At 40.1% G+C, this 26,041-nt stretch overlaps 1 protein-coding gene and 1 non-coding gene across 9 annotated transcripts in view; both read right to left on the bottom strand.

Annotated features, from left to right (window-relative positions):
• Positions 1 to 26,041, bottom strand: part of LOC115856293 (solute carrier family 25 member 16) — a 91,259-nt gene that overhangs the window by 27,459 nt on the left and 37,759 nt on the right. For 7 of the 8 annotated variants that reach the window (XM_060285877.1, XM_060285879.1, XM_060285878.1 and 4 more), the window contains 4 exons: positions 18,953 to 19,138; positions 17,601 to 17,784; positions 15,003 to 15,148; positions 6,606 to 6,737 (listed from right to left, as the gene is read on the bottom strand). In XM_060285877.1, coding sequence (XP_060141860.1) covers positions 6,606 to 6,737; positions 15,003 to 15,148; positions 17,601 to 17,784; positions 18,953 to 19,138 — 648 coding nt within the window. Of the gene's footprint in view, positions 1 to 6,605; positions 6,738 to 15,002; positions 15,149 to 17,600; positions 17,785 to 18,952; positions 19,139 to 20,583; positions 20,749 to 26,041 lie in introns of those variants that run through there. The other variant, XM_030862389.2, reaches the window with a different exon arrangement.
• On the bottom strand, positions 4,020 to 4,126 carry LOC115856505 (U6 spliceosomal RNA). The gene has a single exon (XR_004040874.1). It is a non-coding gene; the product is annotated as a U6 spliceosomal RNA (small nuclear RNA).

The raw sequence follows: 26,041 nt of genomic DNA, 5'->3' as shown, positions 1-26,041 counted from the left end.
CAATTCTGTGTTAGCCTCCACTGCACAACAAAATGAATCAGCCATACACATACAGAGAGATATCCCCTCCCTTTTGGACTTCCTTCCCATTTAGGCTACCACAGTGCATTAGGTGGAGTTCCCTGTGCTATACAGTATGTTCCCATCAGTTGTCTATTTTATACATAGTATCAATACTGTATATGTGTTAATCCCAGTCTCCCAATTCCTCCCACCCCACCCCTTTCCCCCTTGGTGTCCATACATTTGTTCTCTACGTCTGTGTCTCTATTTATGCTTTGCATATAAGATCATCTGTATCATTTTTCTAGATTCCACATATATGCGTTACTATACGACATCTGTTTTTCTCTTACTTCACTCTGTATGACACTTTCTAGGTCCATCCACGTCTCTACAAATGACCCAATTTCATTCCTTTTTGTGGCTGCTAACTCATATAATTTAAATTTTCTTAATATTTATCATCTGTCCCTTTCAGTTCATTCCCACAATAATCTTCCTAACTCAGGCCTTTATTTCCTCAAGTCTATCTATATTACAATGCAAAAGTCTCACTCCTTGGACTGCTGGAGCCACTATGACAGTCTGAATATTCTGATGTACAATTATTACACAGATTAACATATAATGGCTTGCACGTGGTTGCACCCTCGGTAACAAGGGATGTGTTTTTCCATGTAACACCATATTAACCTGAGTAAGAACAAGCTGTCTCTCCCCACTATCTATGCTGTGTGGGCCCTGATCACCCAGCGCTTCATCCCTACCCTCAACCCCACGACAGCCCTCAGAGAAGCTCAGGTGCTCCTGCACTTACTCATTATATCCTTTACTTAATCATTAAATGAATCCAGCTCTGCCACTATCAATATTTAACACTAAGTACTCAACATTGTTGTTTTATATTACAAAAGAGGTTCTGATTTTAGTATCTTACCTGTTAAATAAGCCAAGAGCACAGGAAGGAGGAAAAAAGGAATTTATGAATGTCAAAGGAATTAGAAGAGATGAAAATAACTTTTAAAGCCTCTTGCACTTCTCTTATCTAAGATTTACTCATTTTCAAAGCAGTAAGTTATTCTGCAGAAGAAAGGTCAGATAGGAACAGTCTTTTATTTATTAATCCTATTTTATACTCAAAGCCATATAAAATACTAAATGTAATGTAAATCTTAAATGAAAAGGATAAATTTTCTAGTAATAAAACATTTTATATCATTTAAAAATCAAGATTCAAAAAGTATAAGAATTCTGGCTGTCAGAATACATGATTTAGTTGACTTGTTTTGCTAATTTCATGTTATTTAGATCAGCATCTATTTCTTAACAAATGAGAATATTTTCTAAGAGGAAGAATGCTATCTTTGGTAATTTTTTAAAAACCTTTTCAGGATGCTTCAAATATAATCTCCAGGAATATACGTATACTTCTGCAATCTTGTTTTTTTTTTTTTTGCGGTACGCGGGCCTCTCACTGTTGTGGCCTCTCCTGTTGCGGAGCACAGGCTCCAGACGCGCAGGCCCAGCGGCCACAGCCCACAGGCCCAGCCGCTCCGCGGCAATGTGGGATCCTCCCGGACCAGGGCACGAACCCGTGTCCCCTGCATCGGCAGGCGGACTCTCAACCACTGCGCCACCAGGGAAGCCCTTTCTGCAATCTTTGAAGAGGACAATAGAGGAATTCAGGGAAGCCACAACTTATCAGAAATTTCTTAAATATTAATCTGTTTTCTCTGATGGATGTTATCTGATCATGACATGTATTTAAATATACGTATATGAAATAAAGCAAACTTTATTAAATATGTCACATGTATACTTAGAAGATAGGTAATGAAACTTTTACTATTACTATTACTATTCTTTCCCCTAGAAAAAGAAGTAATGTGGTTTTAGTCTTAGATCTGTAGAACAAATGACAGGTACTTCAATTTAACTTCTATGCTTTTCATCAACATAATGCTATAAAACTCCTTTGAGAGTCACCTGATAGAGAATATAAGAGGTCATGAAGATTAAGAAAATACACATTTACTACTTATGGGTAAGAAAGGTTCTGTCTTGAAATGGCTTTTAAAGGTCTCATTCTCTGCTCTAAAGTCTAAAGTTTTGTTGTTTCTTTTAAAGACTAGCTATAGACTGCTGGGGAAATGATGCAAAGTAAAGTACAGAGAAGCGCCTCCTTCACAGACAGACACATAAAACCCCATCAGAAATAACTGAAACAAAGAAGAGTCTTACACCAAGCTACGGAGGTGAGAACACCAAGCTGAGAATCAAGAAATTCCTTGTTCTAGACTCTGCTCGACCACCGGTTTTTCACATAAAACCTGGACAAGTCACACCACCTCACTGGACCTCAATTTCCTTACTGGAAATCTAAGACTGAAATCTCAAAAATCCCCTTCAGGTCAAAGATGATTCTGAATCCCAAACTCTCCTAGGCTTCCATGATAACTTCTTCCAAGCTACCAAATCCCTTGCTGGTCCACTCCAAGCCTCCTTCGACGGATTCCACTCTCTCCCTCTGTCCTTATACAAGGTAACCTCCCAGGGTTCTATGCCTCTTCTGCTGCCCTCAGCAGATTGCTATTCTCTCTCAGCAATCCCCTCCACTTCTACATTTTCAACTACCACCAATACACCGAGTTCCTGGAGGGTTTTAGTCTCCCTGTAACACCTAGAACAATCCTGGGCACAGATGCAGCATGCAATACATTTTGCTGAATAGATAAGTCCATAAGTCTGTGAGAATATGGCAGCTTATTAACTCTGCAAAAACAATAAGCAAATTTTAGCCAAAAGAAAAAAACATGCAAACGAAATGCTAAAACAACAGTGAAAGAAAAGCTAGTATCTAAAACAACCATAAGGAATTCCCTGGCGATCCAGTGGTAAGGACTTGGCGCATTCATTGCTATGGCCCTGGGTTCAATCCCTGGTTGGGGAACTAAGATCCCACAAGCCATGGGCAAGACAAAAAAAAAAAAAAAGATAAAACAACCACAGAAATGGATATCCACCACAATTTTAAATCTCAAGCAAATTTAAATGACCAAAAGAAATAATAAGGGAGGAAAGAAAGGTAGGGAGGGAAGGTAAACAAGGATAAAGAAATAATTAGGGGGACTTCCCTGGTGGCGCAGTGGTTAGAATCCACCTGCCAATGCAGGGTACACGGTCGAGCCCTGGTCCGGGAGGATCCCACATGCCGCGGAGCAACTAAGCCCGTGAGCCACAACTACTGAGCCTGAGCTCTAGAGCCCAAAAGCCACAACTACTGAGCCCACGTGCCACAACTACAGTAACCTGTGCGCCTAGAGCCTGTGCTCCACAACAAAAGAAGCCATGACAATGAGAAGCCCACGCGCCGCAATGAAGAGTAGCCCCTGCTCACCGCAACTAGAGAAAGCCTGCACTCAAGAACAAAGACCCAACACAGCCAAAAACAAATAAATTAATTAACTCATATATATATATATATATAAAAAGAATATTGCTAAGCAAAATGTTAAGAAAAAGAAAGAAAGAATTAGGAACAATGGAAAACAAAATTCAGTTTGTTATTATTACAGAAAATCCAGAGACCAGAATGACAGAAATATTATAAAACAAAGCAAGGAACCAGGAAAAGAATGACTACTTAATAAACAGTTAGCAGATTATCACAATGACAACTAATGCACCAAGATCCACCCCCTATACCAGACATAGCAATCTGCTCCAAAGAAATAACAAAGAACAAAGCACTTATAAATTTATTTAAAAAACACTACAAGAAACTTTAACCAATTTACTCTAGCATTTTTTTAGGGTAAGGACCTGGTGGTAAATTTATGACCACAACAGAAGTAAAAAATATGATAAATAAACCCAATTCTAACAGCAAGATAAGCTTTGGTTTTTTTTAACCACTAAGTTTTTTTTTTTATTGAAGTATAGTTGATTTACAGTGTTGTGTAAGTTTCAGGTGTACAGCAAAGTGATATACTTATAGATATATATGTATTCTTTTTAAAAATATGGAACGCTTCACGAATTTGTGTGTCATCTTTGTGCAGGGGCCATGCTAATCTTCTCTGTATCGTTCCAATTTTACTGCATGTGCTGCCACAACGAGCACAACCACTAAGTATTTTAAAAATAGATATATCAGAGTCCTATTGGCAAACTGATTGTGGTGATGGTTGTACAACTCTACGAATATACTCAATTATAAATAATTATAATAATAAAATAAATAAAATCTTACCGGCAGACACAGGACATTTAAACATTGCTAGCAACTTTCTAAAATGACTTAAAAAATTCTCAAAGAATTCTAGCAATATGCAAAAGGTTGTAAATTTTCCAAGTACCTTGGGTGAAGTAGTCCAGTTATGAGGTTTTAATGCACAGAAATAACTGTCCCCGTGAGGTCCACCCCTCCACTTGTGTACTCTAATTCCTCTCTTTTACTCAATGACACAGCTCTAAGACTCCTCCCATCTCTTCTAAGTGTTAATGTTACCGTCTCTATGGAATTCTTCTCACTGGAATATAAACATGTTATACCTCCCATCTTCAAAACAACAACAAAGCTCTCTTAACCCCACATAAGCCATTCCATTTCTACATACCCTTTCATAGAACAACCTGTCAATATAGTAGTCTACATTCCCTGCCTCCAAATCCTCCTCTACCATTCTCTCTTGACTCCATTCTCATCACATTTTCTCCCCTGAAATCACCACTGACTTTTTTTTCCCTCACACCCTGCACCAAAACCTATCAGCACTACGTTGAAAATCTGACCGTAATCCAACTGATTCTCATCACTTCCACAACCCTCACTCTGGTCTAAGCCACCACCAACTCTTGCCTGGATTCCTGCAAGAACCTCCAAATTGGTGTCTCTACCTCTGCCCTTACCATATAGCATAGTCTTAAAAGATTGATTCTTTCAAAAGTAAATCAGATCAATATAGAAAGTAGCACAGAGAGAATAAGGAACTTGACTAAAGTTGCACAGACAAATTGTGGCAAAACTGGGATTCACATCCAGGCTCAGTGTGTCCTTTGAACTTGAGAAAACACACTGGCACAAAGGCCTGACTGTTCCCAAGATTTCTGATTCACAAATCTTAAAACAAGTTCAGATCACAAAATGTCACAAGATAAAATACTGAGAATATTGAGAAAAAGATAAGAATATTGATATAAAGGAAGTTATGACTACTTAAAGAAAAAGAAAATGTTGCCTGTTTAAAAAAAAAAAAAAGAAAGAAATCAGATCAAAAACCTCTGTACAAACCCTGCAATGGCTTCCCATGGTAGCCAGATTACACGTGGTCATGGACTCAGAATGGCAGCCAATATCCTGTAAGCCTTATGAGGCCCCAGGACAGCTGCTTCTCCTGTTCCACCTCACTCTGCTCCAGCCACACCGTAGGAGTGCGTTAGCCACAGGGCTTTTACCTGAGTGCTCTTCCTGGAAACAGCTGCATGGCTGCCTCCTTCACTTCCTTCAGGCTCCTGCTCAATGTCACCTTATATACAGAGGCCTTTCATGACCACTCTTGGGAAATAACATGTCCCTCCAACTCCTCTTTCTTATCCTCCCCATTGTTCTACACTGCACTTATCACAATCTGGCACCCTGCTGTTTACTTGTTCAGTAGTACAGAAGCACCATAAAGTCAGTTGCTTTTTTTTTTATTTTTTGCTACTGTGATCCCAGCACCTAGAACATTACTTGGCACATATTAGGCACTTAATAAATATTTGCTGAATGGGCAAATAATGGGGGGGAAAAAAAGGATGACCTACAAATTTGTATCAATGCTACTTTAAGGGGAAAAAAGGTAAAAAACAAACCAAATGCCAAACAGTATTGAATGCCTAAACACACTATTTAAACATACAGCACAGGGCTTCCCTGGTGGTGCAGTGGTTAAGAATCCACCTGCCAATGCAGGAGACACAAGTTCGAGCCCTGGCCCTGGAAGATTCCATATGCTGCGGAGCAACTAAGCCCGTGCACCACAACTACTGAGCCCACGTGCCACAACTACTGAAGCCTGTGTGCCTAGAGCCCATGCTCTGCAACAAGAGAAGCCACGACAATGAGAAGCCCACACACCACAACGAAAAGTAGTCCCCGCTCACTGCAAAACCCACGTGAGAAAACCCACGCACAGCAACGAAGACCCAACACAGCCAAAAATAAATAAATAAATAAATTTATTAAAAATAAATAAAAATAAATAAACATACAGCACAAATCCATGGTAATCAACACATGAGACAGTCCATATATGATAGTAACACAGAGAAATATATATGAAATTAGGACAGCCCTCCCATATATTTATAAACTGAAGATTTTATTAAAAAACTATACCTACATCCAAAAATTATAAATTTTACTATAGTGAAAATAGAATTTTCTATTCACTAGATTATTTTTTTTGTCCAAGAATTATACTCAGGACTGTAACTTATAAAGTAAGCAAACAAAAAGGCTAGTCATAACTTGACCTCTAAAAAGCTTTAATTCAACATCTTGAATAAGATCCTGGTCTAAAGATATGAACACCATATAAACAAAATGGGTTTCTTACAGAGAGAGCTGCATCTGAGGGAAGTCAGTTGAAGTATGTTTATGCATGAAATCTCCAGCCCATTTAGAAAATGAAGGAAGATACTCCTCTACTTCTTGTTTTATTTCATCTTGATTCAGATTTAGGCGGTACCTACCAAAGTAAGAGATATTAAATAGGAAAGCTTAAATATGAAAAAAGTAAACAAGGAAAAAAACATTCAAATAAGCAACCCAAGTGCCCATCAACTAATGAACGGATAAATAAAATTTGATATATACAATGGAATATTATTCAGCCTTGGAAAGGAAGGAAATTCTGATACTTGCTACAACATAAATGAACCTTGAGGACATTAGACTAAATAAGCCAACAACAAAAGGACAAATACTGCATGACCGCTTACATGAGGTACCTAGAATAGTCAAATTCATAGAGACAGAAAGAATGGTGACTGCCAGGGACCGAGGGAAGGGGGGAGTTGTTTAATGGATATAAAGTTTCAGTCTGGGAAGATAAAAAAAGTTCTGGAGGTGGAGGATGGTAATGTTTGCACAACAATGTCAATGTACTTAATGCCACTTAACTGTACCCTTAAAAGTGGTTAAGATTGTGATTTTTAATGCTATGTGTATTTTACCACACACAAAAAATCCAAATAACAGTGACATGACATCAAATTTCAGATCTGCTCCAACTCCTATCATCTCAGGTCTAATAGGTCCCAGCTACACTTTTGTGATAAAAAAGAAACCGTAGAAGATGTTGCTCCTGAAACCCAGCAATGGAAAGTAGAAAAGTAAAAGAGGAAAAAAGACTGTAGGAACAGAAAAGTCACATCAGCCTTACCGAATTAAAGGACAATTTATAGGAATGTTAACTTCTTAAGTCAGAAGTCAGCAAAGACTACCAGAATCTAGTCTCAGTTTTTCAGGGTGCCCATAAGGTCAAAACTATGTCATAATAATACTACAACATTATTTGCCTTTTTTGCTCTTGTTTTCTCATGAGTACACAGTGGAGATTTCTGAGTCCACATACACACATACAATATAGCAATATAGAGAATGAAGAAGCAGATATAAGAAACCAGATGTCTTTTTTTTTAATTGGAGTATAGTTGATTTACAATGTTGTGTTAGTCTCAGGTGTACAGCAAAGTGAATCAGTTACACGTTTACATATATCCACTCTTTCTAGATTCTTTTCCCATATAGGCCATTACAGAGTATTGAGGAGAGTTCCCTGTGCTGTATAGTAGGTCCTTATTAGTTATCTATTTTATATATACAGGTGTCAATATGTATTAAGTCATAAAATTAAAACATCTGCAAAAATGTAAAACAATGTCACTTGTATCATTACATTTTTTTTCAGAAACAGTTATTTTTCATTAGACTGTTATTTATATTAACATGGAATGGATTGTTATTGTTATTTTCAAATTAACCAATAAACATTTTAAAACTGTCTCAGTTTTCATTTCTAGTACAGTAATTATCTATAGATATAACCCACATAAACAAAAGCTCCTCAGGGTCCTCAATAATTTTTTTAGTGTAACATGGTCCTGAGATCAAAAAATTTTGAAACCTGCTGTCCCCTTCCCAGGATAGTTCTCCCAGCTCCTTCTGCATGTTTAAGCATCACAATCTTAATAACTACTCTGGGGTGTTAAGAGCACACGTGTTTCTGTCAGATCACACCTAGGTTTGAATCCTAACTCTTTATTAGATGTGTAACTTTGGGCGATTCACTGTTAGCTGAGCCTCAGTTTCTTCATCTGTAAGGTGAGTTGATAACTACCACACAGTTAGTTTGATGATTAAATAAAACAGCCTACGTAAAGTATTAATACTTGGCTTATGATAAGAACTCAATAAGGTATGAAGATAATAACAGTGAATACTCATATAATGCTGACTCTAGGCCAGGTACTATTCTAGGTGCTTAACATGAACACTTTCAACCCTCATTATATCTCTATGAGATACTATTATTGTCACCCCACTTTAGAGCTAAGGAAACTGAAGCTCAGAAGTTACTTCCAAAGGACACACAGCTCTAGCTTGGGAACCTAAGTTCTTAACCCCTATGCTCCCTTCTACACTGTGTTTTAATAATTTACTGCCATAATTTTCTCCCTGCAGGCCTGAGTTCACCTGAGTACTGGTATAGCCTCCAACAGTCTGCAAACTCCTTTCAAAAAACACAACTTACCATTTTTCACTCCTTCTGAAGATAGCACAATATTCAATAACATATTCATCAAAATCTGAGACTCCAAAACGCTACAAATTTACCATATAATAACTCTGTAACATTTCTAATACCAAATTTAATAAGCTCCTACTTTCCTAGGTTTCTGCTACCTCTGGCTTACCAGAACTAAGAAAGCAGAGCCCTACCAGTCCTCTGGGAGAGCCAGTTCAGCAGGGAAGACAAAATTAGCAATCCTAGCTCTGCCAAGATTGCTTGGCCTGACCACAAAAGCAACTTCAGGTTGAAGGCAAAGCTGAAGAATCTCAAACCAGGGAGCAATTACTGACACCAAAGTGCCCCGAATGACCTACAGAAACACAATCAGTCGACATAAGGCAAAGGGTGTTTGTCTGAAAAAGGCTGTTTGAAATCTGGGAAACTTAGAGTGGATGAAAGATGATATAGGTGAGGACGTGGGGGAAACAAGGACCCATATATTGCCTATAGAAATGCAAAATGAATTCTGCAATATACACACATATTAAATCATTAAGTTGTATACCTTAAACTAATACAATGTTATATGTCAATGATATCTCAACAAAACTGGAAAACAATGAATGGAAGAAAGAAACAGGACAATGTCTACATAGAGCAATTTGACAATATATATCAAAACTTTAAATGTACCCAGACCAGATCCTGTCCTGGAGGGAAAAAAATGCTATGAAGAACATTACTGGACAAAACTGAAATGTGCACAGTAGATCAGACACAAGTATTATAACAATGTTAAATTTCCTGAAGTTGATAACTGTTCTGTGGTTACATAAGAGAAAATCCTTATTCTTAGGAAATACACATTTAAGTATTTAAAGGTCAAAATAACACATATACAGCTTAATCTCAAGCGGTTTAGAAAAACACACACAGCAGGTAAATCTGAGTAAACAGTATATAGATGTTCTTTGTACTACTCTTGCAACTTTTCTCTAAATTTAAAATTATTTTCAAATAAAAAGATTTGTTAACAAAAAGATACACCCCTATGTTCACAGCAGCACTACTCACAATAGCCAAGACATGAAAACAACCTAAATGTCCATCGACAGATGAATGGATAAAGACGTGGTACATATATACAGTGGAATACTACTCAGCCATAAAAAAGAATGAAATAATGCCATTTGCGGCAACATGGATGCAACTAGAGATTATCATTCTAAGAGAGGTAAATGAGAACGAGAAAGAAAAATGCCATATGATATCGCTTATACGTGGAATCTAAATCATGACATAAATGAACCTATCTACGAAACAGAAACAAAGTCACAGACATAGAGAATAGACTTGTGGTTGCCAAGGGGAGCTGGTTGGGGGAAGGATGGAGTGGGAGGTCGACGTAAGCTCTTATAAAATGGATAAACAGGGCTTCCCTGGTGGCGCAGTGGTTGAGAGTCCGCCTGCCGATGCAGGGGACACGGATTCGTGCCCCAGTCTGGGAGGATCCCACATGCCGCCGAGCGGCTGGGCCCGTGAGCCATGGCCGCTGAGCCTGCGCGTCCGGAGCCTGTGCTCCACAACGGGAGAGGCCACAGCAGTGAGAGGCCCGCGTACCGCAAAAAAAAAAAAAAAAAAAAAAAAAGGATAAACAACAAGGTCCAACTGTGATAAATCATATATTCGATATCCTGTGATAAACCATAATGGAAAAGGATATAAATATAAATATATATATATATGTATAACTGAGTCACTGCTGTACAGCAGAAAATAATACAACACTGTAAATCAACTATGCTTCAATAAAAATTTTTTTTAAAAAGATTTTTTAAATGTTTAAATGTAAATATCCTCTGGTCCAACAATTCCACTTCTAAGTATTGAGCCCAGATATATGCCTGCACAGCTATTAAAATTAAAATGTACAAAGGTATTTATTATAGTGTTGCTAATAAAAGCAAAGACTGAAATGCCAGGGGCTCTTAAATAAATTACTGTACATCCATACAATGAAACATTTTGCCACTCTTAATTAAAAATGAGATAGCTCAATCAGTACTAATATGGAATAATCACCAAGTTTTTTTTTTTGGCCACGCTGCCCGACCTGTAGAATCTTAATTCATTGACCAGGGATTGAACCCGAGTCCATAGCAGTGAAAGCACTGAATCCTAACCACTGGACCGCCAGGGAACTCCCAAGATTTAATATTTATATACAATAATGTGTATGGTATGCTACCATTTATATAACAAATAATATATAAACATAAATAATCACACACACAATCACATGTAAATATTTGAAATCTCTGTGGAAGGACATACAAGAAACTGATAACAGAAGTTGCCTCTGGAGCTTGGTAGTGACTGACCAGGGATGCAGGGGTAGAAAGGACTTACTATCATTGTACACCCTCTTGTACTATTACAACAACACATGCTGTATGTGAATTTATAAGCTATTTAGAAATAATAATTTACTATTAAAAAAAATACCTGCACAACTGGGTAACCTTTTTCGTAAATAACCTTCGCAAACCATCCTGGAACCATTCTTCACTGTCACCATCTCCTTAGGCAGATCCTTCCTAGTGTTTTACTTTTTACAGACCAGGACTCTTCTAAGTTTCCAAACCAGTCCACACTGGTTATTTAAAGTCTTCTGCATTTGAATTCTGCCTTTTTAATTTCGAGCCAAATCACCGCAAAATGACATGTAACCACCTGTTCTTTCCTGAGGCTATAGAGATACTTAAGGTTTGGCATCTTCAAGCCTAGACTTTTATAGATATAATGAGAGGACAGAGCATGAACAGGTAAAAATCTGTTCTAAGATCTGTAATAAAGTAGAAGGGCCTATGAGAGAGGGCAGGAAAGAACTTTGGATCTGTTATTTTTAGGCTCTGGGAATTTTAAAAAGTATCCTTTGGAACAGGGTTGGGCAAGATTCATGAGAGAATTAGTATTTTCATAACTGAAATGAAACATATTTCCCCTTAATGACTTAGGATGTAATGATAAAAAAAATAATAATGCAGCAAAATGGGTGGAGAGAGATTACCATACTAAGTGAAGTCAGAGAGAGACAACTATCATATGATATCACTTATATGTGGAATCTAAATATGATAGAAATGAACTTATTTAGAGAACAGAGACTCACAAACATAGAAAACAAACTTATGACTACCAAAGGGGAAGGGGGGGCAGGGGGGGTGGGGATAAATTAGAAGTTTGGATTTAGCAGATACAAACTACTATATATAAAATAGATAAACAAGGTCCTACTGTACAGCACAGGGAACTCTATTCAATATCCTGTAATAAACCATAATGGAAAAGAATATGAAAAAGAATATATAGGGACTTCCCTGGTGGCTCAGTGGTTAAGAATCCGCCTGCCAATGCAGGGGACACAGGTTCCAGCCCTGGTCTGGGAAGATCCCACATGCCACAGAGCAACTAAGCCCGTGTGCCACAACTACTGAGCCTGTACTCTAGAGCCCGCGAGCCACAACTACTGAGCCCACGTGCCACAACTACTGAAGCCTGCGTGCCTAGAGCCCCCGCTCGCTGCAACTAGAGAAAGCTCACGTGCAGCAAGGAAGACCCAACGCAGCCAAAAATAAAAATTAATTAGTTAATTAATTTTTTTTAAAAAAAGAATATATATGGGGGCTTCCCTGGTGGCGCAGTGGTTGAGAGTCCACCTGCCGATGCAGGGGACACAGGTTCGTGCCCCGGTCCGGGAAGATCCCACATGCCGCAGAGCGGCTGGGCCCGTGAGCCATGGCCGCTGAGCCTGCGCGTCCGGAGCCTGTGCTCCGCAACGGGAGAGGCCACAACAGTGAGAGGCCCACATACCGAAAAAAAAAAAGAATATATATGTATGTATATGTATAAATAACTGCATCACTTTGCTATACACCAGAAACTAACACAACGTTGTAAATCAACTATACTTCAAAAAACATATATATATATATAATTCAGTGATACCCAAGGATCTGCTAAGAATACATTCCTGACACAACACTGTAAAGCAACTATACTCCAATAAAAATTAATTAAAGGGACTTCCCTGGTGGTCCAGTGGTTAAGACTCTGTGCTTCCACTGCGGGGGGCATGGGTTCGATCCCTGGTCAGGGAACTAAGTTTCCTCAAGCCGCGCTGTGCGGCCAAAAAAACCAAAACCAAAAAAACCAAAATTCTGATCTTCATAGTTCTTATATTTTTTAAAAGTTTCTCCTTTCCTGGGCTTCCCTGGTGGAGCAGTGGTTGGGAGTCCTCCTACCAATGCAGGGGGCACGGGTTCGTGCCCCGGTCTGGGAGGATCCCGCGTGCTGCGGAGCGGCTGGGCCCGTGGGCCATGGCCCTGTGCTCCGCGACGGAAGAGGCCGCAGCGGTGAGAGGCCCGCGTACCGCAAAAAAAAAAAAAAAGTTTCTCCTTTCCTATACAGTAATGAAGCTATCAGCTCTCCTAATGACTATGAAGGTACCTTTCTCCCGCATCTTAGAAACCAGATAAGACTGTTAGATATTAATGAAAAATAACAGATGCTGAGGGCATAAGAGACATTCCATTACGTAACATGCACAAGGTTTAATACAAGGACATGAATTCTGAGCAAGGCTGCTCAAAATCCTTGTTTTCTTTCATACTTATATTCACGTTGGGTTCTGGACTGATCAGGTTACCTGATACCTGAATACCTGTGGTGGTTTAAAATATGTCCACAAATCCTTTGACACCCCGTTCAAAAGATGGCACCTAATTCCCCTACCGTTAAGGGAGAGCTAGACTTAGTAATGAGTACTTAATAAAAAAAGCAGAAGTGACATCATAGCAATCAGAGACTAGGTTATAAAAGGCACTGTGGCTTCCTGCTCTCTTTCTTGGACCCTTCAATCTGAAGGAAGCAGATTGTGTCCCAGGACACATCAGCCAGCCCCCTAGAGAAGCCCATATGGCAAGAAACTGAGGCCTCCTGCCAACAGCCAGCTAGGAAATGAGTCCTCCCCACAACAGACGTGTGAGTGAGTCATCACGGAAGCAGATGCTCCTGCCCGGTCATGCCTTCAGATGCAGCTCACATGGGAGACCCTGAGCCTGAGCCACCCAGCTGAACTACTTCCAAATTCCTGACTGACAAAAACTATGAGATAACAGGTTAGATGTTTGTCATTTTAAGGCACTAAGTTTTGATGTGTTTTGTTTCAGGGCAATGATCCATACAATACACAACAGATCCTGGTTAGGGTGTGACAAAAAATTTTTTTAATTTGAAAACCAAAGTGGCAACTAAAGCAATAAGTAGAACTCTTAAGCAAAAACTTTATTATAGCTATTCATATTCTGAAAGCCATGCTGTGTGTGGTTGTAACCAAGTGACAACTTCTCTGTGCTTCCATTTCTTCCTTTATAACAGGTTGCTATCAGATTATATAAGATAGCTAAAAAGCACTTAACACAGTGCCTGACATAGGGCAGGGTTCTAAAATGTTTTTAAGACAGTAGATTGTACGTCATTAGTAAATAAGTGTAGAATTATGGAACACATTTTTCTCATTTACACAGTGAAATGTAGAATTATATCTGGGAAAAGTAGGTTTGTATCAACTAGTCTGGAAAGCAAAATCACCACTAATAAAAAAATTTCTGTGAAAAAAAGATGGACTGCAGTAGGAGTCAAGAAAGAAATAGAGAATATGCCAATTCCTCTGCAGGTAGCCACTCATAAAACGCCAATGACTAGCCATTTGTGGGTTTACATACATTATCTCCATTGTCACAAAAAGTCTGCCAAACAGGTATTATCACCCTTTCCAGAATCTTTCAGTAACTAGTTCAATCATAAAATTGGCAAAGCTAGAATTTGAAAGGAGGTTCATCTGACTCCCAGCCCCATACAATTTTCAGGATGTCACACTGTTTCTAGAAGTAAAACAAAAAGTTCACACTCTCTGAGTGCAGCTGTGGAGTCTATTATGCATATAGAGAATATTTAGGTATTTTTAGCCAAAGAATTCCTGTTCTGCAATTTCAGAAGCTCTTCGCAGAATTGCAGTGGGATACTACAGCCATGAAATCTGCATTCTAGTATTATACTGATTTATATTTAATAGTCTAATAGCCAAAAACCTTATAGATGCTAGGAAAGAAGTTATATAACAAAACTGTATCTATAGTTCCTCTCGTAACTACTTACATTTCCTTCAGATGCCTTATTTCTTGAACAGTTTGAAAAGCAAGTTCTTGTAGCTTTCCTGGGGCAAAACTATCACTTATTGCTTTTTGAAATACTTCATGGAGAATGGTACCAATCAGCATTTGGCGTGTGGCTGGATCAGAGCTCTACCAAAAAAACACAAAAATCATACAAATATCTTATTTCACAACGTATCAACAGATGTGATCGTACATTTATTACCTAACCTATTGAACCACCATAACCAAAGTACACTGGTGAGACAAATGCCAAAATATGAAACAATTTATTTTTCTGGTGAGTGAAATTATAGGTGACTTTCACTTTCTTCAATTTAGAATTACCTGAATTATTTTACAAGTTATTATTTTCAAATCAGTATATTTCCATTTTGAAAAAAATTAAAATAACTTATATGAAAAAGTTCAATGTGGTCTCAAAGATTTAACATATTCATCTCTAATTTCACTTTATAATGAACCCACATACAAAAGTCAATAAACGCATAGATCATAAAGTCATGTGAGTAAAATACTCAAAACATGAAACAAACTTACAGCAGAGATTTTTTTTTTTTTTGGCTGCCCCACACACCTGTGGGATCTTAGTTCCCCAACCAGGGACTGAACCCAGGCCCCAGCAGTTAAAGCACTGAGTCCTAACCACTGGACCGCCAGGGAACTCTCTACAGAGATTTTCTTTTTTTCAAATTTATTTGAAAATTTATTTTTTTTAATTTATTTATCTATTTTTGGCTGTGTCGGGTCTTCGTTGCTGCACGTGGGCTTTCCCTAGTTGAGGCGAGCGGGGGCTACTCTTCGTTGTGGTACATGCGCTCCTCATTGCGGAGGCTTCTCTTGTTGCAGAGCACGGGCTCCAGGTGCACAGGCTTCAGAAGCTGTGGCTCGCGGGCTCTAGAGCGCAGGCTCAGTAGTTGCTCCGCAGCATGTGGGATCCGCTCGGACGAGGGCTCGAACCCGTGTCCCTTGCATTGGCAGGTGGATTCTTAACCACTGTGCCACGAGGGAAGTCCCCAGCAGAGATTTTTGACAAACTCTCACCACTCAAAAAGAAACAGTAGTTTTCAATTAACTCTTTTATTAGCCTGGACCATCCCCTCAAAACTATCAAAAAAAAAGAAAAAGTCCACAAGACACCCATCAGGAATTTTAAAAATTAATTTACAGGGAACTCTCTGTACTATTTTTGTAAGTTCTATGTGAGTCTAAAATTATTTCAAAATAAGGTTTTTAAAATATTAATATTCAGGTCTGCTTTATAATATGTGGTTAAAAGAGAAGTTAATAGTATCCCCACAATTGAAGAAAAAAGCTGATTTTTTTAAAAAAACTATAAAGTGATAACTACAGACGATTAGAAAATCTACTTGGGTATTTTTCCTTCTTTTATTCTTCTTGCTTAGCTGCATTTGTTTGTTTGTTTGTTTTTTTTGGCTGCATTGGGTCTTCATTGCTATGCACGGGATTTCTCTAGTTGCAGTGAGAGGGGGCTACTCTTCATTGTGGTGAGCAGGCTTCTCATTGTGGTGGCTTCTCTTGTTGTGGAGCACGGGCTCTAGACCCCTGTCCCCTGCATTGGCAGGCAGATTCCTAATCACTGCGCCACCAGGGAAGCCCTTAGCTGTTTTTTGGTTTTCTACAGGCACAGAGACTAATTGTATAATTAAAAGAATACCCTGGGAGGAAGAGGAAACTTAACAAATAAAACTCACGTTCTTCAAAAATAAATGGCATTGGGAATTCCCTGGCGGACCAGTGGTTAGGACTCTGTGCTCTCACTGCTGAGGGCCTGGGTTCAATCCCTTGTCAGAGAACTAAGATCCCATAAGCCGTGCAGTGCAACCAAAAAATAAAAAAGAAATGGCATTGAAACAAAGGGAGTGGGTGTAAGGCAGAATTTAGATTAAAAGAAACTATGAGACATATCAACCAAACATAATATTGTTTGGATATTGATGCTAACAAACGAACTGAATAAAAAAAAATTTGATAAAAGACATTAGAGATAAAACTATTAGATTAATTTAAGGAATTACTGTTCATTTTATTGTGTATGATAAAGATACTGTGTTTATATATATTTTTAAATCCTCAGCTTTCATTTAGTTGCAAAATAATACAATGTCTGGGAACAGCAAAATGGGTACATGGGAGTTTATTATAATCATCTCTTTGCATATGTTTGAAACTTTCCATAATAATGTTTTTAAAAGAGACTCTCACATTTACTTTTAGTTCACTGGGAATCACATGAAGCCAAGTTTGGAAATGCCCAGATATATTAAATTAAAATTTTTATCACTGAAATTTATATTATTATTAGAATTAATTATTTGACAAAATGTTGAATAAGATTCAAAGGATCTTAGGGCACCTGGCCTTGAATCCCAACACTGCCCCTTACTAGCTACAGTAACTTTGGGCAAGTCACTTAACTTCCTGATTTTCCCAATCAGTAAAATGCAGCTGATTAATACCATCTACTTCACAGGATTGTTGGGAGGATTAAGTAAGAGTGTAAAAGTGGTCTGTGAACTCTTAAGACCCTGTGGAAACACTGGCTGTTAATATTGTTCACCTTAAATGTTTCACTCAGGACAGCTCTTCTCATGCATCGAATACTACTGGCTATGCTTGTGCCAGAAATCAGCATGTCTGGATACAGAATCAAATATCCAAAATCTTCATCTATTATCCAAGTATCGGATATGCAGTCTCCCTCTAAATGAATGATGTCCCCTAGCTCTACTGGTACAGAGCACCTAAAAATAAAGCAAAATTAAAGTATACATAGTTTAGATTCCTACATTTAAACATATTAAGGAGGTTTCAAAAATAACTGGAGGAAAAAAATAAATAAATAATAACTGGAGGGACCTCTCTGGTGGACCAGTGGTTAAGACTCCGTGCTCCCAATGCAGGGGGCCCGGGTTCGATTCCTGGTCAGGGAACTAGATCCCGCATACCGCAACTAAGAGCCCGCACACAGCAACGAACATCCCATGTGCCGCAGCTAAGACCCAGCGCAGCCAAATAAATAAATATTTTTTAAAAATAAACAACTGGATATCTTATGTAAAGAAATAAGTATTTCTAAATTTCTGGGTCTTGCATTATCTGCTGCAAAAGCTATCAAATTATTAACAGTGTATAGCTTCAATTATGGATGAGGCTGTTCTAATAATAGTTCTCTCATTCTTAAGACTTATACCTACAGCTTCTATAAGCCTTGAGGCATGAAGCCAAACACAATGTACCAAGAACAAAATCATATTTATCGAGTTCAAACCATCCAACTTGCAGCCTAGACAGAGTTAGACCTCCACCTTCTCTGCATCTCCCCTTCACCCCTCACATACCACACACTGCTTGAGAAGCAACAGCTAGAGTCTAAGGATGTTCTTTGCAGTACACAGGCCTCTCACTGTCGTGGCCTCTCCTGTTGCAGAGCACAGGCTCCGGACACGCAGGCTCAGCGGCCATGGCTCACGGGCCCAGCCGCTCCGCGGCATGTGGGATCTTCCCGGACCGGGGCACGAACCTGTGTCCCCTGCATCGGCAGGCAGAGTCTCAACCACTGTGCCACCAGGGAAGCCCTAAGGATGTTCTTATGCTGTGATTAGTTTTCCTCTTAGTGAGAACTAAATGAGGTTTAAGCTGCAGTCCCAGAAAGCACTGGGAAATAGGAAGTAGTGATTTAATAAATCCCCTTGTACTTGATTTTCAAATGACAATAAAAGTTTTGGAAAAAGGGACTTGAGATGCTACTGTAATAGGCACAATCCTTATGCAAAATTAATTCAGGTTCATATCTACTCTCTTTATTAACAATTAAATTATTGCAACAGCCACACAAGCCCATGTGATAGTTTGTAAGACGGCACCCTTAAGACTCTGCCAGATGAACGCCCAAAGTCACACAAAAATTACCAGTCATTCCTAAGGATACACAGTTCTTTACATTCTAGTGACTGCGAAGCAGTGATGATTAGGTGCTTTTCATGGTTTCCTTCTTCATTCTGTACAATATTGACTGCTAATACCAGGTACCGGTTATCCATTCCTCGGCTCAGAACTGCTTTAGAAAAGGAAGCTTCCACCTTCTTCTTCTGAAATCTAAAGCATACACATACAAAACTACTGTAGCACAAGCATTAAATAAGAAGCCATCCAATCTCTTTTATCTACAAACCTACCTTCTAGTTTTCTAGGTTTGTTTCTTCCAGTAAGCTTATCACAAGACCATTGGCTAAAAGAGGTAAAGAGAGAGCAAGGACATAGCAGAATTCCTATTATAAAAACTTCCCAGAAGCAATGCCATTTAAAACATACTTATGATATGGATTTTTCCAAATATAAGCTCTATGAGGAGCTCTTTGGGACATCTATGATTATGAGGACGAATGGTAAATTGAAAAATATTAGACACAAATTCCTACCACTGGTGCAAACCTTCCCAAAGTACAAGTGAAAGGAAATGTCTAGGACACTATCTTTTTGTAAATAAAACATGTTTGTTATGGAAAAATATAGTGTGGGTGGTTTGCTGGAAGTCCTACTGTGAGCTTCATTATTATATTAATCTTTCAATTAGGAGAGTACTTAGAAATCACCTAGTCCAACCTACTATTTAATGCAGGAAATCATTCTATAAAACCTCATTGGGGATCAACTAGCCTATGCTTTGTAGAGAAAGCAAGATTAATACCTGTCATCTTAACCATTCCTTCATAGAGTAACTCAGAAATTTCTTATTTATAATGGGCAAGTCGATTTCACAATTCTTTTATCCACTGACCCTAGCCACCTGAAAACTGCAAAATACTCTAATCTCTCCTCTAGAAAACATTAATTCCCTCTTAAATCTTTCCAGTTTGACTGCAGTCTTTATCAGTGACAGTCCAAAGTCATTATCTCTCCAGTTATTACCCTAAAACTTTACCCTAAAACTGTCTTTGTCACCCAACCTTTGTAACCCACCTAGGTTATATTCCTCATTCACCTACCCACGTAGCCTCAGGCCATGAATTTCCCAAGGTCAGCTGGGACGCTTTAAGGATCTCCCAAAAGGTACTGCTGATCACAACTCAAAGCGCAAAGCTCCGTCAACAATAATTAGCCTCAATATCATTACTACTGACAATTCTACACTATGCTTGCGGGTCAATTTCCCCGACCATTTAAGCCGCTCTGAGGGTATAGATTTCTCCCCGGGATAACTTTCTCCAATTAAACATGAAGAAAAGCGTCTAGCAGTTGCAATTTCGTTTTATGAAGACATTTAAGTTGGCTAGGACTCCCCAAATTCAGGAAAGTGGTGATATCAAGATTAAGAATGAACTGCTGGGTGAGGGAGAGTATTCAAGCCCTGGCCCGGGCTTGGCCCCAAAGAGAACCCTGGGAAACAGACCCCAGTTCCGGAGGCTCGTCGGGCGCCCCGGGACTTGAGCCTGGTTACTCTGCCCCAGCCCCGGTCCGCGGAGGCGCGGGTGCGGCCTCTCCCGCTCCCTGCTTTTCAAATCTCCCGCTTTGTTCCCAGACCCTCCCCCCGCTCCGCTCACAGCTCCGCCGGCTGCGCAGCGTTATCTCCGAAACTCTTCTCCATTAGCAGCTCCAGTTCGTCCACCTGTTCCATCCCGACCGCAGAGACCTCAAACTGCCGCCAGGTGAATTCAGGGGAACCCGGAGCAACACACGGGGGGAAAAGGACCGCGAGACCGCGTGGAGCCGCGCGCATGCGCCGACCAGCCGAGGTCCCAAGTGACCTGCGCGGGCAATTCCTCCGGCGCCCTGCGCGTGAGGCGCTTTTGCTCCTTTGCCTTAGAGTTTGGAAAACATGGAGTCTTCGTAACCTTGCCCAGACTAAATGCTCCGGCTCCTCTGTCTCTCTCTGTCTCTCCCCCTCCCCCTTCCCCTCCCTCCCTCTCTCTCGACACGCCGACCCATGTCCAACACACGCACTTAGTATGAACAAAACTGCAGTTGCCCAAACCAAGGCGTCCCTTGTTAGCTTACAGAATTTTTCACTCTTTGGCAAACAACCTCTCCTCCTTTTTTTCTGGCTCAACTGAGAAAATGGAAGCTGTCAGAAAAGAACTTCCTCATCATGCCATGACTAAATCTACAAAACCACTAATATCTCCTCCCCATTTTATAACCTCTTTCCACTTTTTTTCAGCAGTGGACAGAGCGTTCCTCCTATCAATGGGCAATCCCTCTACTTCTACTTGGGATCCCAAGGCCTCTTACATTCTCAAGGGCATTACTTCTTCTGTTATTCCCTCATTCTCTACTATCCTCAATCTGGCCCTCATTACTGGATCACTCCCTGGTTTGTAATGCTTCCCAGTATCTCTCATCTTGAAATGATGTTACCTTGATGGAACCTTTTCTCTCTTGGCCACCCTCCTGAGGAAAACTTCTTTAAAGAATTTTTTTCAAGGCTATATCCAATTTCAACTCCTATTCACTGCCGCAACTAAACATGCCGCAACTAAACATGCAGCAACGAAGATCCCGCATGTGGCAACTAAAACCTGGAGCAGGCAAAATAAATAAATAAATAAATATTTTTAAAAATACAGAAATGTGTAAAATCACTTCCTAAGGGTTTCACCAAACTTAAAATAATCTTTATCAAAAGTTATCTTTCACATTCATGTTTATTCATATAAAATTATGAAGAAGTTATGCTCAACTTCCTGGAAAAACAAGAATGGAAAATCCTTGCCTGTAGTAGTTACAGATTTTGTACCTGTGATGCCACAATCAACTGGTTTTCCTCCAACATCGCAGGCCCTCCTCAATCTCCTCTACTGTCTCTTCATTTTTCTGCCCAATCTCTAAATGTTGAAAGTCCTCAGAATTCAGTTCTGAAAATTTTATTTGTCTACTAGCTCCCTAGGTTATTTCAACCATTTTCATGGCTTTATTTTTATAAACTTATTTATTTTTGGCTGTGTTGGGTCTTCGTTGCTGTGCGCGGGCTTTCTCTAGCTGCGGTGAGCAGGGGCTACTCCTTGTTGCGGTGCACGGGCTTCTCATTGCGGTGGCTTCTCCTGTTGCGGAGCACGGGCTCTAGGCGTGTGAGCTCAGTAGTTGTGGCTCACGGACTCTAGAGCGCAGGCTCAGTAGTTGTGGCGCACGGGCTTAGTTGCTCCGCAGCATGTGGGATCTTCCCGGACCAGGGCTCGAACCCGTGTCCCCTGCACTGGCAGGCGAATTCTCCACCACTGCGCCACCAGGGAAGCCCCATTGTCATCGTTTTAAATACCATCTCTATCCTGCCAATTCTCAAATTCATATTTACAGGCAAAGCTTTTCCTCCAAATTCAAGAGTCCAACTGCCTGCTTGACATCTACACTTGGAGGGAAGGGGGAAACTTCTTTAACATGGCCAAAATGGAAAAATAAAATTTTTTTTTTGGCCGCGAGGCTTGCAGGGATCTTAGTTCCCCAAACCCAGGCCTCCTGCAGTGGAAGTGCAGAGGCCTAAACACTGGACTTCCAGGGAATTCCCTAAAATAGAACTTTATATTTCCCCAACAAACCTATTATTCTTCTCAGTAATAGCACTAACCACCCAGCAGATAAGGCCAGAAACCCAGAAATCATCCTTGATTCCTTTCTGTTACTACCCACATCCAATCCATAGGCAGACCCATAGATTCTGCCTCTAAAACTATCTTAAATCTCTTCATTCCTTTCCATTTCCACTGTCACTACCTAATCATTATCTCTCACATGTGCTTCCATTCTTCTCTCCCTGCAATTTATTCTTTTCCCTTTCCTAATATTTTATCATAAAAACTTTCAAATGTACAGAAAAGTTAAAAGAATTATATCATGGGGCTTCCCTGGTGGCGCAGTGGTTGAGAGTCCGCCTGCCGATGCAGGGGACGCGGGTTCATGCCCCGGTCCGGGAAGATCCCACATGCCGCGGAGCGGCTGGGCCCGTGAGCGGCGGCCGCTGAGCCTGCGCGTCCGGAGCCTGTGCTCCGCAGCGGGAGAGGCCACAACAGTGAGAGGGCCGCGTACCGCAAAAAAAAAAAAAGAATTATATCATGAACACCATATACCTATCACCTAAATTCTACAATTAACATTTGCTATCTTTAGCAAATGTTATCATTCATTATCACAATGTATATCTATCTATCCATCCCTCTATCCATCCATGAATTCAAGTGTTTCTTTTTAAATGCATTTCAAAATAGCAGACATCAGTGCATTTCACCCCTGAACACTTTAGCATGCACATCATTAGCTAGAGTTCAATATTTTGTCTGTGGTACTTTAAATGTTTTATCTAAATTTCATATGTGAATTGTAGAATTTACATAAAATGAAATGCACAAATCTTGTGTGTACCATTTGATGAATTTTGACAAATGTGTTTGACACCAATACTTATTAAGATACAGAATGTTATCATCACCCCCAGAAAGTTCTCTCATACCTCTTCCCAGGCAATTCCCACATCCATCCCTACTGGAAACCCAACCACTAAACTGATTTTTTTTCACCAGAGATCTGATTTGTCTATTCTACAAGTTCATATAATGAAAATCACATGGTATGTACTATTTTGTATCTGGCTTCTTTTACTCAGTATAATGTTTTTGAGATTCATCCATTTTGTTACATAAACCAGCAGTTTGTTCCTTTTTATTGCTGAATAGTAGTCTACTTCATCAGTCTCCAGTTGACAAACACCTAGATTATTTACGGTATTTTGCTATCTTGAATAAAGTGGCTACAAATATTCTTGTATACATTTTTTCATGGATGTGTCCTTCTGTTTCTCTTGAGTAAATACTTTGGTGTGATATTTCTGGGCCATGGGTAGGTTTATATTTAGGTTTAACAGAAGAAACTGACAGACCTTTATGCAAATGGTTGTAACATTTTACACTATAGCTGATGATGTTTCAGAATTCCAGTTTCTGCATATACTTGACAATATTTGATGCTATCAGTCTTTTCAGTCTTAATTTGCACATCCCCATCACTAATGAAATTATTTTATCATGTGCTCAGTCATTTGTATATCCTCCTTTGTAAATGTCTGTTCAGATCCTTTGCCCAGGGACTTCCCTGGTGGTCCAGTGGTGAAGAATCCGCCTTGCAATGCAGGGGATGCGGGTTTGATTGCCGGTTAGGGAACTAAGATCCCACATGCCGTAGGGCAACTAAGCCCATGCGCTGCAACTACTGAGCTCGCGCACCTCAACTAGAGCCCACGTGCTGCAAACTACAAAGCCCACGCGCCCTGGAGCCCGCGCCACAACTAGAGAGAGAAAACCCACACGCCACAACTAAAGAGAAGGCAGAGCACCACAACGAAGAGTCCACATGCCACAAGGAAAGATCCCGCGTATCTCCACGAAGATCCTGCGTGCCGCAACTAAGACCCGACACAGCCAAAAATAAATAAAATAAATAAATAATAAATAGGGCTTCCCGGGTGGCGCAGTGGTTGAGAATCCACCTGCCAATGCAGGGTCACGGATTCGAGCCCTGGTCCGGGAAGATCCCACATGCCGCAGAGCAACTAAGCCCGTGTGCCACAACTACTGAGCCTGTGCTCTACAGCCCGTGAGCCACAACTGCTGAAGCCCACGCGCCTGGAGCCCATGCTCCGCAAGAGGAGAAGCCACCACAATGAGAAGCCCGCGCACCGCAATGAACAGTAGCCCCTGCTCGCAGCAGCTACAGAAAGCCCGAGCACAGCAACAAAGACCTAACGCAGCCAAAAATAAATAAATAAAATAAATTTTAAAATAATAATAATAAATAAATCTTTTTCAAAAATCCTTTGCCCATTTTCTTCTTAACTGCATTGTCCTTTTATTATTGAGTTACAAAAAAATTTTTTTTTCTTTTTTGGCTGTGCCAAACAGCGTGGGATCTTAGGTCCCCGACCAGGGATTGAACTCAGGACCTCGGCAGTGAGGGCTCGAAGTCCTAACCACTGGACCACAGGGAATTCCCCGGGAATTCTTTATATAATTCTTAATAAAAGACTTGTCAGATAGGTTTTGTGAGTATTTTCTCCCCATCTGTCACTTGCCTATTCATTTTCTTAACAAGATTGTAACCCAGCAGGACCCTATGGGCCTTCCCCAAATCCTCTGCTTTAGCTCCTCTCTGAAGTCCCTAGATAATAGTATCTGATACACATTTCCTGAGTAGTTCTATAGACGTGAAAACCCCCCACCAAATGGAAGATGTTTGGTTTTTTTTTTTGGCCACACCATGCAGCTTGTGGGATCTCAGTTCCCCGACCAGGGATTGAACCTGGGCCACAGTAGGGAAAGCCGGGCATCCTAACCATTAGACCACCAGGGAACTCCCTGGAAGGTGCTAACTACTTGATGATCATGAACACATAGCCCCCAGGCCTGAGGGAGCCTGATTGATGATGTTAACCCCTGTGACACACCCTGTTACCTCACAAGCTGATCACATACCTTGCGACCCCACCCCCTCACCTGGCGAGGCAGGGAGACGCAAGAGGGAAGAGATATGGGAACATATGTATATGTATAACTGATTCACTTTGTTATAAAGCAGAAACTAACACACAATTGTAAAGCAATTATACTTCAATAAAGATGTAAAAAATAAAAAACCTTTGCTGAAACCCTTCGGGGAGTTTGGGGATTTTAGAGCATGAGCCCTCCATCCTTCTTGTACTGGCGCCTTATAGTAAATGCTGCACTTTCCTTCACCACAACCCAGTGTCAGTACCTTTACTGCAGTGGTGAGCAGACCCAAGTTTGGTTCGGTAACAAGATCTTTAGATATGAGTAAATTGTAATATTTATGAAGTCTAATTTATCCATTTTTCTTCTATGCTTTTCGCTTTCTGTGACCTGTGGAATCCTTGCCAACCCCTAGGAAGTAGAGATAGTCTCCTTTGTTTTCTTCTTGAAGTTTATTGTTTTATTTTTCATTTAGGTTTATGATCCATCTAAAATTAATTTTTGTGTGTGGTATGAGGTAGAGAATGAGTCG

The sequence above is a fragment of the Globicephala melas genome, chromosome 16, assembly GCF_963455315.2.
Source record: "Globicephala melas chromosome 16, mGloMel1.2, whole genome shotgun sequence".
In the NCBI taxonomy this organism is placed as follows: Eukaryota; Metazoa; Chordata; class Mammalia; order Artiodactyla; family Delphinidae; genus Globicephala; species Globicephala melas.
This window is presented reverse-complemented; position numbering and strand designations above follow the sequence as displayed.